Source organism: Hippichthys cyanospilos, chromosome 10 (assembly GCF_059441005.1).
Source record: "Hippichthys cyanospilos isolate Australia breed blue-spotted pipefish chromosome 10, RoL_Hcya_1.0, whole genome shotgun sequence".
In the NCBI taxonomy this organism is placed as follows: domain Eukaryota; kingdom Metazoa; phylum Chordata; class Actinopteri; order Syngnathiformes; family Syngnathidae; genus Hippichthys; species Hippichthys cyanospilos.
Window position 1 is genome coordinate 21,045,809 of NC_142378.1, and position 13,668 is coordinate 21,059,476.

The 13,668-nt window shown below is 40.9% G+C and overlaps 1 protein-coding gene across 1 annotated transcript in view; it reads left to right on the top strand.

Annotated features, from left to right (window-relative positions):
- yjefn3 (YjeF N-terminal domain containing 3) overlaps positions 1-13,668 on the top strand; it is a 68,541-nt gene that overhangs the window by 40,351 nt on the left and 14,522 nt on the right. Inside the window, exon 2 of the mRNA XM_088426682.1 lies at positions 7,004-7,112. Within this exon, the coding sequence (XP_088282808.1) occupies positions 7,004-7,112 (109 nt within the window). The remainder of the gene's footprint in view (positions 1-7,003; positions 7,113-13,668) is intronic.

Consider the following 13,668-nt stretch of genomic DNA (forward strand, 5'->3'; position numbering starts at 1 on the left):
TAGTGTAGCTCATGATGAAGTGCAGAATTCCTTGTCTTTTTTTTACATTCAACCTGGTGGATGGTCTGTAAGGGTGATTTTAATCCACCTTGTTATTGCTGCAGCAAATCCTGTTGGAAAGGCGGAAATGAATTGAAGCGAGATGGGGGTTGATGGGAAGAGAGGAGATGTTACACTCGTGTAACGTGTGTGAAAATGGCAGCTTTGTCCTTGTGAGTATTTGCCTTTTATATGCTCCAGAATCAGGCAACATGGAGGAAGACTGGGTGGCCTGTCCCCCCCTCATGTGGAAGCTGTGGGTTCGCTTCCGGTTCCAGGCCCTCAGTATGGAGTTTGCATGTTCTCTCCAAAAACATGCAACACTGTAAATTGTCCTGAGCTGTATTGATGCCCGTCGGTGATTGTTCATCTATCTCTGTCCTACAATTTGCAGGCAACCAGGTCAGGATGTACCCTACCTAATGCCCAAAGAAAGCTGGGATAAGCTTGGGCACACCCGTGACCATCGTGAGGGCTAGCAGCTTGGGTAATGCATAAAATGATGGATGTTGCAGACTCTCTACATGAGCATGTCTGCCACTGGCACATAATAGTGTTATAGCATTGTCAGGTTCACCAAGCCAATTACTGCCAATCCGAATGCTTGACTAAGAAAGAGAGAGAAGGCAACGTTTTTGCTCATGCGTGAGGAGAACGAAACAGGACCACAAAGGCTGCAGTGCTGCGGCGCTCTGAGGTACTTCCTCGCTCCCCCTAGTTTTATTATCTTAGAGATCCCTAGGTTACATGAAGGTTCTGGCCCTAAAGGATAGAAATGCATGGGGGAGAACCCAGAATCTTGTAATACACATTTGTGAAAGCTGAGTGCGCGCCTGTGTGTGAGTGGCACAATTCAGTATGCAGCAACATGTTCCAGTAAGTCGAACGCTCAGGTCCACAACACTTCCTCAACCAACTTCTTCTTTCCGGGGAAGCCTTCAGGTGACCCTGGGCCCTGGATGCTGTTTGACAGGGCCCTGAAAATACTTCAACAACCGTTGTCACTAACATGACCCGGAACGCACCTAACATGTGTGGGACATGTTGCTACCCTAATATCTAATAAAAAGGTGTCAAATGTATAATCACTGTGTGAATTGAATCATGTGAATCAACAACAATAATAAATCATCTCAACAATTAAGAACATTTGATCAATATCATTGCTAACACATGCTTTACTCAACTGAGTACTACTGATTGCTGTATTAACGACTTCAATTAAAGTGTCATATTTGATTGGCACATCTGATTAAATACTGATTTATTACACAATAAAATCAAAGGTTTTCTAAATTTCTCCAAGCATGTATGTGTCTCACTGTATTCCTTGATTGTAGTCTTTTCAGCAGGTGCTATTATTGTATCCTACTTCACTGCAATTTCCTGCCACAGGGACCATTTTATATTTTACGTTTCATGCAAGAGTAAGGCCAACATGCTCATTAAAAGCTACTATTATCACAATTGAGCAAGGCTTACTATGATGGTGAGCGTCCCCAAGGAAGGGGTGCATTGACTGCACCATGAGGAAATCAACTCTACCCCTGGGGAGAGGTGCAACAAGAGCTAGTACTCAGGATGGATACCTTATTTAAAAAAAAACAAACCAAAAAAAAACTGCATCGTAAACCTAGGGTGTTGCACTGGGTGTTCCTGAAAAAAACTCCGGACTGCTTATCCTCATAAGGGGCACGGGTGTGACAAAGCCTGTCCCAACTGTCTTTGGGCTGCGCGGGTGGTACACCTGGGACTGGTTGCCAGCCAGGCACACAGAAAGACAAACAACCATTCACAGACACAAACGCATCTAAGGACAATTTAGACCTAACATACATGTTTTTGAAAAAAGATCAAGCACAAACACATGATCTGTTAAACTAAATCATTTCCAAAACATTATTTCGGGTGCAGTCCAGGCGGCCCGGTACCAGTTGATCCACCGACCGGTGGTTGGGGACCGCTGGTGTAGAACACAGAAACTAAAATAAGTACGCTCACAAAACAGGAGAAAGCTATAAGAGGTACTATAAGAAGATAAGCATTTTCAGATACTACTATCCTCTCTTTCGAATGCAATTAAAAAAGGCAGTCACCAGGAACATTGGTAATTAAAAAGAGAACCGGAAGACCAAGAAAAAATGTCAGAACAGCTTGTAGAATTGTGAGCAAAGCAACTCAAACCTCTCGTTTGTCTGCATAATTCCTCCAGCAAGGTCTGGCAAACATTGTAATTATTTTAAAATGAAAACTGTACAAATATTGTCAAAATGGAAGGGTTATCTGAAGAAATCCTATTCTACTGTATGTCCTCACTACAAAAATTCGTATTTGAAGTTCGCAGAAGAACATATGGGCAGTCTTAATGCATTTTGGAAACAAAATCTGTGGGCCAGTGAGTTTAAAATCAAACCTCTATGGATTCAATAAAACTTCTGCAAATTACAGTCGTTAACTTGACGTTATCTGTGAAAAAGGTGATTTTAAAGAGGGGACGGGTTTAAAAAAAAAAACAATGATCTTAGTGAAATCTACATTAGATTACATCAGTGTTTCTCAACTATATTTTGCCAGGCCCCCCCTAGAAAAGAGAAAACCTTTTGCGCCCCCCCCCTCCCCAGTCGATGCACTGACTATAAATAAGATTATTATTGATGAAAATTGTTTAAGTACAATGAATGCACATTGTACACATGAATGCTTTTTAACATTAACAACAGAAAAACAAAATATAAAGCAACTTTCAACAACTGTTAATTATTTTTATCACGTTTATACGGGTTACAGCTTAGTCTAAAACAGAAAAAGCGCAGTGCATAACCGAGGGTCCAGATATGTCAAAGAACTGCAAGACGTTTGTAAGGACGAATGGCCAAAGATACCTCAAGTGAGATGTGGACTCCTTGCTGGCCAAAAAATAATCTTTACCAGCTATGATATTTGTCTAAGGAACCAGTACTAGGTATTAAATCTGCTGAATGATTAAAATCAAACTTTTTGGGACATACTGTAAGGATGTCTCATCTCATCTATAATTTGATGCCTTTTGGAGTTTTTTGTTTTTTTTAATGGATCCTTGTTTTTTATTTTTATGCACATCAATACCAATTTTTACCTGCCATGACCAATCTTTCAAGCCCAACTAAAGCACAGTGTATTTAATCCTTGTTATATTTACAAAGGGCTTTCACTTCAATGGGAAAGCTTTTGAAGAAGACACCAGGGAGCTGAAATTTCACCCAGATGGCGATATTATGTCAAAGTTCAACATGGTATGACCACTTACCATATTTCTCTGAGTACACGTAGATTTTTTTTCCCTCATTTTGAACGCCCAAATTGAGCAGGGGAGGTGGACTTATACCCAAATAACTCAAAACCAGACACCTGTGTTGCAGTAACATTAGACTACGAAATAAGTAATATCATGTCACTTACAAGGCTTAACATGATTCTATCTACCTCTAATTCAATATGGTATGCTTCCCTTTTAGCGTGTTTACACTTTCAAATGCACTTTCATCAAGCACCGCCTTATTGCCTGTTTGTTGTCAACAACGAGGCTGCGTCGATCATTTTCCGGTGGACTTTAAAAAATTATGAAACGGAGTACGTGTGAATTTTCTCATGTGCCCGTAGGAGCTTTCGGGGCATTACGGTAAACGCAGCAATACCCACTCCTCCTCCCGCTATCCGTAGCTATAACAGACATGGCGACCTCTGGAAGAGTGCTGCCTCCCATGAAACATATTTAATAACTAGACCTACAATTATATGCAAAATATACTGTTGCTCGTTATGAACTCCTTTATTTGCAAGTTTTTAAAATTTATAATCATTTAATTTATTCCTTGATTATAAATGGTCTAAATCTTACATTGTCACAAAAAAAAATAGATTGAACTTTTTTCTTCAGCCCTTGAACGTGTGCTTGAACAAGTCAGCATGGATGTTGGCAAGTGGGGTGAGAAACAGCAAAGGGCAACCTTCCATGCAGTTGTCACTTGGGTAAAAAAAACGTCCTAAGTAAGATGATCAGCAAATCATCTCCAAAGACCTCCATTTGCAACAAATAGGACGGGTCCGAAGATGTCTACCCGTGGAAGAGTAACATGGTTGTTTGCGCAAATGGCGAGCAAGAAGGAGAGAATGTCTGAAAATAGGAGGAGCTATTTGGCGTCTGAAATAGTGATGACTTTTAGTGCTTTTCAACAAATTAATATTCAGCTGTGTCAAAAAAGATAAAGCATTGAAACTTGAAATCATTTTATTGTTGCAACATTAGGTTATTAACAATAGGTTATCCCCCATTGGGTTATTTTGACAGTAAAAGCACCACAAACATCCAATGACCTTTATAATTTTGATTTTGTACTCAAACTTTATGACCCCTCAAGGGCAAAGACAACAAGTGCTGTAGTCTTGAAGTCCGTATGGTTTTGGTGCCTTCGGAGCCTGTGGGTTGAAATGATCTTTGCAAAGATCAACTTGTCTCAGTCGCTCAGGAAACATCCCTGAGGTGAGCTGTGGGTAACAGCTGCTGTCGCTCCACTGGCTCAGGTAAATGCCATGAGTCCCGCTTGGATACAATAGCTCGTTGGCTCACACACTCGCACACAAACATGCACAGAGACACAGCTGTGCCTTAAGGGAAACTAAAAGCAACACAAATAAGATTAGCATCAGCAGCAAAGTCACCGGAGAGTCAAATGGTAAAACACATCAAATGAACCAGAGTTCACCCTAATGCAATAATGGGCTATCTTCAAGATTAACAGCGAGTTGTGTTATGTGATGACATTTCAACAAAGAATCAAATATTCAGCAACTGCTCCAGGCAAGAGTGTGATATCATTAAGTATGCCAAATGATATCAAATTTAGATGCATGAAAAACAATTCTGCCCTTACAGAAAGGATAATGCAGCTTTTTGAGTGACACTGTGAGCAAACAGCCTTAGCCTCTTGACTAGCTGCGCATACAGTACTTGTCATCGACCCAACCATGTGAGCAGTGTTGGGGAGGTTACTTCAAAACTGTAATGCATCATTTACGACGTATTACTGTCATTTCAAAGTAATTTGTTACATTACAATATCACTGAATGTGAAATGTAAGGCAATATTTTACATCAAGAGGTTAGAAGATTCGTTAGGAGATTTGCTGTCGCTTTCCACAGTGGATCACCAGCATTTGGAAACCTTGTCTGCAAGATACCTCTCGCAACTAGCAATAATGACAAGGTAAGCGAAAGCTAATTTTTACTGTATGGTTGCTATTAATAATAGTCTATAAATAGCTCTGGTCAATGTGTACAAAGATGAAGCATACACAACTCATGTTAGCCAGTACGTTAAACACCTCAACAATAGTGTAGGTTAGCTGCTAACGTTAGCTCCACCTAAACCATCTATTTTTTAAAAATATTTCTCTAACCCAGCCAAATGATCTTGATTTTGAATGTTAACATTGACATTGTGAAATGCCCTAACAGTTTTTTTCTGTTTTTGCCAACAGCATAAACAATGCATGACTATGCTGTGAAGCTCAGTACAGTAATAGAAACAAGATTTAGTATCATGTCTTTAAAGGTTTACAATACAATACAGATGTAATGATTTCTACTGTTTTTAGGCTTAAGCCAACCTTTCACTGGATGTGTAATGAGCGCAATGAGCTATATTTATACGGGCAAATCCATATTTCCAGTTATGGTGATGAGGGTAATATAAACGTAACGCAATAGTAGTGTGATGCATTACTATTCAAATACATTAATATTGTAATGCAGCTAATTACTTTGAAATGACAGTCATAAGTAATACATAATGCATTACAGTTTTGAAGTAACTTGCCCAACACTGCCTCCTGGAGTAAAAATGGCAACATAATTTTCATTCTCTGCAGGCCCAGCAGTTTATGCGGGATTGTTCAGTGGTTCTCTTGCATGCGCCCAGGCTGCCCTTTCAAAAAGATTGATTTCAAAAAGACTGATTTCAACAAGACAGATTTCAACAAGACAGATATAGCATAATATCATCGTTTTCATCCTATTTTGATACAAATGATTTCTTTTAAAATATTTTGTTGACAAAACTGAGCATTATTGTTGCTGTAAAGGCGAGAAGAATATTTCTAATAAATTGTTTTCTAATTCTAATAATATTTATAATAAATTGCGTACTCTAAATGAAATGTCCAGTAAGTGTTATTCCTTCTGTTTTCCTCCAATTCTCAGAGGGTATCATTTGAAAGCCCCAGCTGTAGCCACACGTCAACAAGAATGCTTAGTGCTAACTACAACCACTAGATGGGTGTAGAAAGACGGGTATGCTGTCAGCAACAATAAAACGTGATTGATGCCAAGGATTGTACCGTGGAAAGATAGAAAGACAGACGGGTTTTTTTTCAGTGATGTACCCCATTTAAAAGATGTATATTTTCCATCTGGGTAACGAGCTCAAATCATTTTGAGGTGAAAAAAAAGTCTTCAAACAGAGTGCTGTGGATCCATGTCTGGGTCAAGAATTTTTGGAAGATTTTTAGTGGTAGGCCAACTCCAAAAGACAAATAATAAATAAAACATGTTTTATTTCTGGATTGTCAGCCAGAAAATCATGTCACTTAAAAAATAAAGGCAAACCACATTTCACAAAAGAGTATTTAAAAAATATGGTGCTTCATGTTCCAGTTAATTTGTTCTTAATTTTAAAATGAAGAAATCACCGTTCCTGTGTGCCATTAGATTTGCTGATCGCACCAAAACCTATTTAGATCTCACTTATACCGAGTTACTCAGACCCCAGTTTGAGAATCTCTTATTTAACATATGCAGTTTATTCAGTCTTATATAGTGTAAGCATGAGACATGTGGAAGGTGTCCCACAAGTTTTTTGTTTTTTTTTCATTACTACTCTTAAACTGACTTCTTAAGTAACCACAAATTGTGTGATGTGTGTTTTAGTAAAGGTGAGGCAAGCGCCATTGAGACAGAACTTGTGCGGGACTACAAGTTTGGACAACAGCAGCTCAACGAGATCTGGGGACACGCCTGCGCGCTCGCAATCTCCAAGGTGTGACCTCATGTGTCAACAGATGACCAAAACATCTCATTCATCATCCACTCACTCCAAGCTCTTTATTTAAGACTATGAGATAGCAGACCTTGTGCCACAATATGAACAGAATATCTTGTACAGTATTCACATTCCTAAATGATAAGGGCGTAGTTTAAATTGCAAGTAATAATAATAATAATATTGTGTCGCTTTGAAAATCAAGGGTCAAAGTTAGCTTGCTAATCGGATGTACCAATAATGGCACAATGACACCGTTGAAGTGAAAGATTTGGAAAGCATTAGCAGTCATAGCTGTTAACAGTCCAGTGAGTTCTTACTGACTGCAATCAGGGAACAGGTGTGCCCTTATTCAATTAGGCTATGGTGGTTGCCATTTCCTCCGTGGTTTAGAGGCACCTTAAACTATGTTGATGTGAACAGTTAGTGTTTAAATGAAATGTTCACCGAATCCTTAGGTGCCTTAGGTCCTAAGGGATGTACATGTACACACACACACACACACACACACATTGATATATATATATATATATATATATATATATATATATATATATATATATATATATATATATATATATATATATATATATATATATATATATATATCAATCAATCAAATTTTATTTGTATAGCCCTAAATCACCGAAGTCTCAAAAGGCTTCACAGAGGAAAAGAGGTCATGTGCAGACTTCTTTCGAAAAAAGAAGTCATACAGAGACATCTTTTCAGTGTAAGGTACGCAACAGCATCCCCTGTCAAAGCTCCCAGAAGGGGAAGGAAAAACTCAAAAACCCCAATTAGGGGAAAATCAGAAACCTCCCGAAGGGACCACAAGTGGGAGGAGCCCCCTTCCAGGCCCACAGGTTGAAGTGGATGCTGCATGTACCAAATACAGACAAATAGATAAACATAAACAATATAGATCACAGAAAACATATTGTGCTGTATAGTGCAGTGATGTCTTGACAGCAGGCAAAGCCATTGGGCAGGAATCATCCCACATTCCAACCAAGTGGACCGCCGATGGACGATCTCCTAACCCACGATGGTCGATCAGCGCAGGACCAAATGGAGGCGGTCAAGCCAACCCACACCATCAACCTAGCCCCCTCTCCGAGTCGGAAGTGGGGGGCGGGGGGAAGCTGCAGACAGGCTCAATTAACTAAATGCTTTTGAATATAAATGTGTTTTTAGTCGGGATTTGAAGATTTCTACTGAGATGGCTGCGCGAACTTCCATTTTACTTCCACTTTAACGCCGTTCTTGTCATGTCATGAATATGTGTTCGAAAGGAGAGAGTTGAGTCAAATATCACGCCGAGATTTTTTGCAGAACTCTACCCCCATTTTACGGTCCGAAATTACTCACGCTGCGCCGCGGAATACATCCACGCTCCGCAGCAAAACAGTAAACCTCTCCAGACCAGCTTCCACTGTAAAAACGTCATTTCCATAACACGCTATCGTCAAAGATTCGTCGTCTTATTGAACATATTGTAATTGAATGTATTGGTTACCTTAAACTCTATCGAGGCACGATTGGAATTACAAGGCGGAACGTCCACTTAACAGGATGCCTCGCAGACCGTCAGTCTTCGCGGGTATTTTACTATATTTCCTGGTCTGGGTCTCATGCGCGCTACTCGCTCTCGCGGCATTTCCGTGACCGCTGTTCCCAAAGGGACAGCACACCCTCTGTTAGGCAGATTTGCTGGCCAACGGTAAAACGTAAGTTCACCTGGTTACACCTATGTTAAATACACTGCTCACAAGAATAAAAGGAGCTCTTTAAAGAAACACATTAGAATAGGAAGTTGAATATCTATACAAATAACGGCAGGGCAGTGTCTTAGGAACAAAAGGATGCCAAATCTTTTAATGGAAATAAAAGTTTTCAGCCTACAGAGGGCTCAATTGTGTAGACACCATAAAATCAGAGTGAAATGAAAGTGTGGCAGGCTCGTGCATTTTTTCCAAAATGTAATTTCTGCAACTCAAAATGCTTTTCAGTTTCTAGTGTGGTCCCAATGAGCTTGTATGCATGCTTGACAATGTCGCGACATGCTCTTATTGAGACGACGGATGGTGTCTTGTGGCCTTTCCTCACAGATCTGTGTGAGGGCATCCCTTAGCTGTTGTACAGTCTGAGGAGCAACCTGGCAGCGCCTAATGGACGGAAACATAATGTCCCAGAGATGTTCTTTTGGGTTTAAGTCAGGGGATCATGAAGGCCATTCAATTGTTTCAGTTCCTTCATCCTCCAGGTTCTGCTTGCATACTCTTGCATTGTCGTGCATTAGGAGGAAACCAGGACCTACTGCATTAGCGTAGGGTCTGACAATGGGTTCAAGGATTTCAACTCGATACCTTATGGCAGTCAGAGCACCATTTCCAGGGCAGTAGAGGTCTGTGCGTCCATTCATGGATATGCCTCCCCAGATCATCACTGACCCACCACCAAACCTGTCATGTTGGACGACGTTGCAGGCTGCATAATGTTCACCTTGTCTTCTCCAGACTCTTTCATGTCTATTACAGGTGCTCAGGGTGAACCTGCTCTTGTCTGTGAAAAGTACAAGGCGCCAGTGGCGGACTTGCCAATTCTGGTGTTCTTGACCAAATGCCACTCGAGCTCCACGATGCTGGGTAGTGAGCACAGGGCCCACTATAGGACGTCCGGTCCTTAGGCCACCTTAATGAAATCTGTTCCTGATTGTAGATGAATGTGACACATTTGAATGGAACGGTCACTTATAATGGTCAGAGAAGGTGCTGTAAGGTAATTGCTATTTAACTACTATACGAGCCACAAAGCCAGAGCATGCTCTGCTCACATGAACGCCGCCCTCTTAATAATCTTCCCCTCCACAAGTCCGCATCTGTTTTGACCTGGTATCCCTGATTACAGAGCAGCAAGAAGTCAAGAATAAACTAAAGACAGGGAAACTTAAAAGGCAAACACACACCGGGAAGAGTGAGGTATGGAAAAGCTTCAAATTCATAGTTGAAAATGCTACAGAAACTTGCATTGGCTTTGCTGAATGTAGTCAATGTAGCGCTTTGCCTTTCTTTTGAGAGCAAAAAAAATGAAAGCCTAGTGGGCTGCCGTATTTCTCTACGTAATTAAGCAAGTGCGCACCAATGACGAACGGCCTTAAATTTTTCCCCGTCAACTCTTAAAAAAATCCATCAGTGATGGAAAATTATCGCTTAATGTAACCTCTGCAGACACATATATAAAACTTGTAAATGTTTATACAGTCCTGTTAAACTTAGATTTAGTTACAAAAGGCTTTAATTTGTTATCAGTGATCACCTCCTCCTCCCGAGTCCTCACAAATAAAATATGAAATTTTGGGTTTGCTTCGGGCTTGGGCCTGTAAATAAGGGGCTTTAATACCACAGGCCTGGGTCGGGTGGGGCTGGACTTTTTAGGCCCGATCTTACCTTTATGCCAATTGCAGTCTAGTCCCGACTGTATACAGTTTAAAGCAATTTAGCTGACATGATGAATTGTTGGAGCTTAAGGTCAAAGGCCTTCATTGAATCTGTCTTGTAACTTCACTTTTACTACTGGCAACTGCTGCGCATTTTAAGTGCAGTGCAACAGTATAATTACAGACGTTAAATTAATTTTGAGTCTAAATAGAAAAACAGGAAAAAGGTTGTTTTGGGGAGGGTGCTTACAAAGGTTTTTTGGGGCTAACAAAGGAAGTGAGTATGGGTGGGTAGACTGGGCTTACAATGGAAGTTGGTGATGGACTGGCTTGTTGACTGAAGGAGCGATTACAATTTCAGCATAAAAAAAATTGTGGACCGACAATGACCAAAGGGGGGCAGGGCACTGATGACTGTCGCACCAGCAAAATGATGTAAGTTGCCTACCTCAGTCTATATTGATTTTTCTCTAGCAAAAGTCTGAACATACATCCCAAGAGAGGAAGTGTGTGAGTCAAACCAATTGAATCCACTTCCCCCCTTCTTCTGAGCCCAGGGTCCAAGATCGCCATCCTAGCCTGAATGAAGAAACACATCGCCCTGGCCACAGCCACATGCGGCACGTCTCAGCTCGCGTGACATCACCACTATTTGAAGACAATTGCAGTCAAAGATGCTAGACTGACGGATTTGGCCTATTCCGCTGCCAACCTACCACTGTTACTGTGTCGAGAAATACCACAGCAATAACATGAGCACATACACCTTAGCATGCCAGACAGATTATAGGTTCTCTGTAATTCAATCCCTCCACCGCAGCCCGCACTCAGCAGAACCAGACTGCAGGCTTCTGTATCAGTCTGAGGCCGTTCATCACCTGAGGGGAGACAGGAGACGTTTTGTTGCTCCGCAGCAGTAAATCTCCGCTTTACATCAACCCAGACATTACCACTTTCTCATATAAAAACCTCTGGGCTGAGCTGATGAGATGAACATATTTGTTATTTTAGGGGCCTGATCGGGTTTTTTTTCCAGACTTGATTGGAGGTGAAAGTGTATGCAAGGTTTCCCCATAATAGTCGTAAGACTTAACTTACATTCCGTCCCTATGTGCATCTTCACATTGAGGCCTCGTGAAATTTGTGGTCAGCCAATTATATTGATGAGACAATAAATCTTTTTTCAAATTTGACTGTGGACATGTGATTCTGTTTTTAGTATTTTTAACCACATTTGTTTGGCAACTAGCCATGCTCACTTCTACCTGGAAGCTGCTTTGACTTACACAGGCTGGATTCTTCAAGATGGCTTGTAATTAATTCATCTAACTTTAAAATTACCTCAAAATGTCTGAGAAAAGGGCGGCTCAGTGGCGCAGTGAATAGTACGTCCGCCTTACAGTTCAAAGGTCCCGGTTCAAATTCACCTGGATCCGGCCTTCCTGTGCGGAGTTTGCATGTTCTCTCCGAGCTCGCGTGGGTTCTCTCCGGGCACTCCGGCTTCCTCCCACTCCCCAAAAACATGCATGGCACGTGAATTGGACATACTAAATTGTCCTTAGGTGTGATTGGGCCCGTGATTGGTCGTTTGTCTCTTGTGTGCCCTGCGATTACTTGGCAACCAGTTCAGGGTGTCCCCCGCCTACTGCCCGAAGCCAGCTGAGATAGGCGCCAGCAAGCCTGCAACCCCAGTGGGGATAGGTGGCTATAGAAAATGTATGGATGGATGTCTGAGAAAAAAAATACCAGATTTTTTTTTTAGTGTTTTGATCGTTGTACAACATAAAAGTCAGTCATTTATTTTCTCTGACATACGCAGATATTGTATATACAGTACATTAACTCTCTCCTGTCCCAATAACTGGCTGCAACCTTCAGTTATCTTCCACCCTGTCCATTGCAGATATGCTGGTGCCCGACCATTTAATGCCTTAAAAGTGGAATAGAGAGTTTTTCATCCCCTCTTTATGGCATTTTCATGCTTGACGGCATCAACAACAATTACAAAATTCAAACTTGGCGGTCAGTGTGCGTGTGTATGACTGCGAGTGGCACCGAGCTCATACTTCACTTCATGCATCAGTGAATATATCAATAAAATGCTGGTCTGCAATTGGTCTGTATCACGGGGTCACGAAGATGCCGATATGCGTAAGGCTTGATCTCGAATGAGTGCTTACAATATTGTGTTTATTGTGCATGTTAGTGCTTATTTAAACTTAATTTAAAGCAAACTTTAGAGTTATGGTTAGAGTCATGGTGTGCCATGGTGATTAGAAGTGTGGAAGGAGGGGACCCCTAAAAACTGCGGGAAGCTTAGTTAAACAATTTCACAAAATGAAATATTTAATATCAAACTGAGACTAGATCCACGGAACAAAATAATACAAAGTAACAACAGAAAACTTGAAACTGAAACAACTCAGGAAAGGCATCACGGACACAAAGACAGATAGGTTGGAGATTCTCGGAAATGAAGGCTGAAGAACTCGGACGGAGGGGCAGTCAAACACACACTGGAGACACACTGGGGCTTAAATAGACTGCACACAATTAGGAGAACACAAAACAGCCTGACTGGCACACGTGGCATGAGGAGCAGGCAAACACAGACAGGTGGACAAAATCTACTAATGAGGATAGGTAAGGCACACTCGAGGGAAACAAACATGAACTCAGGAGCATAAACCAAATTCCACAACAACAAAAACCCCAAAAACCCACAACAGCAAATCTCAACTGAACATGACAGTTTGCCTTGGGTCCCGAGATTGCTAGTGATGTTAAAGGGAGACATAAGAAGATGATTAGTATGGAACCAAAGCTGGAGATAATCATGAAATAATCAAGAAATATGAAGAAGGCTAGGATAGGCTTGGCTACCCTCGCTAGGAAATATGGCTGTAACTAGCGATGAGCGTAACTGTCACTCCAAAGGTAAATAAAAATTCCTTTTTCCTTTATGTATTTTGTAGTTATGATGTTATTTAATCATATACATGTATATCATATCTAAGTAGCACTTACTATACCATTTTTTTCCAAGTTGTTAATATGTATATAACATTTTGTAGTTTTTACGTGGGATTTTATACGCATTAGCAAATTAACAAA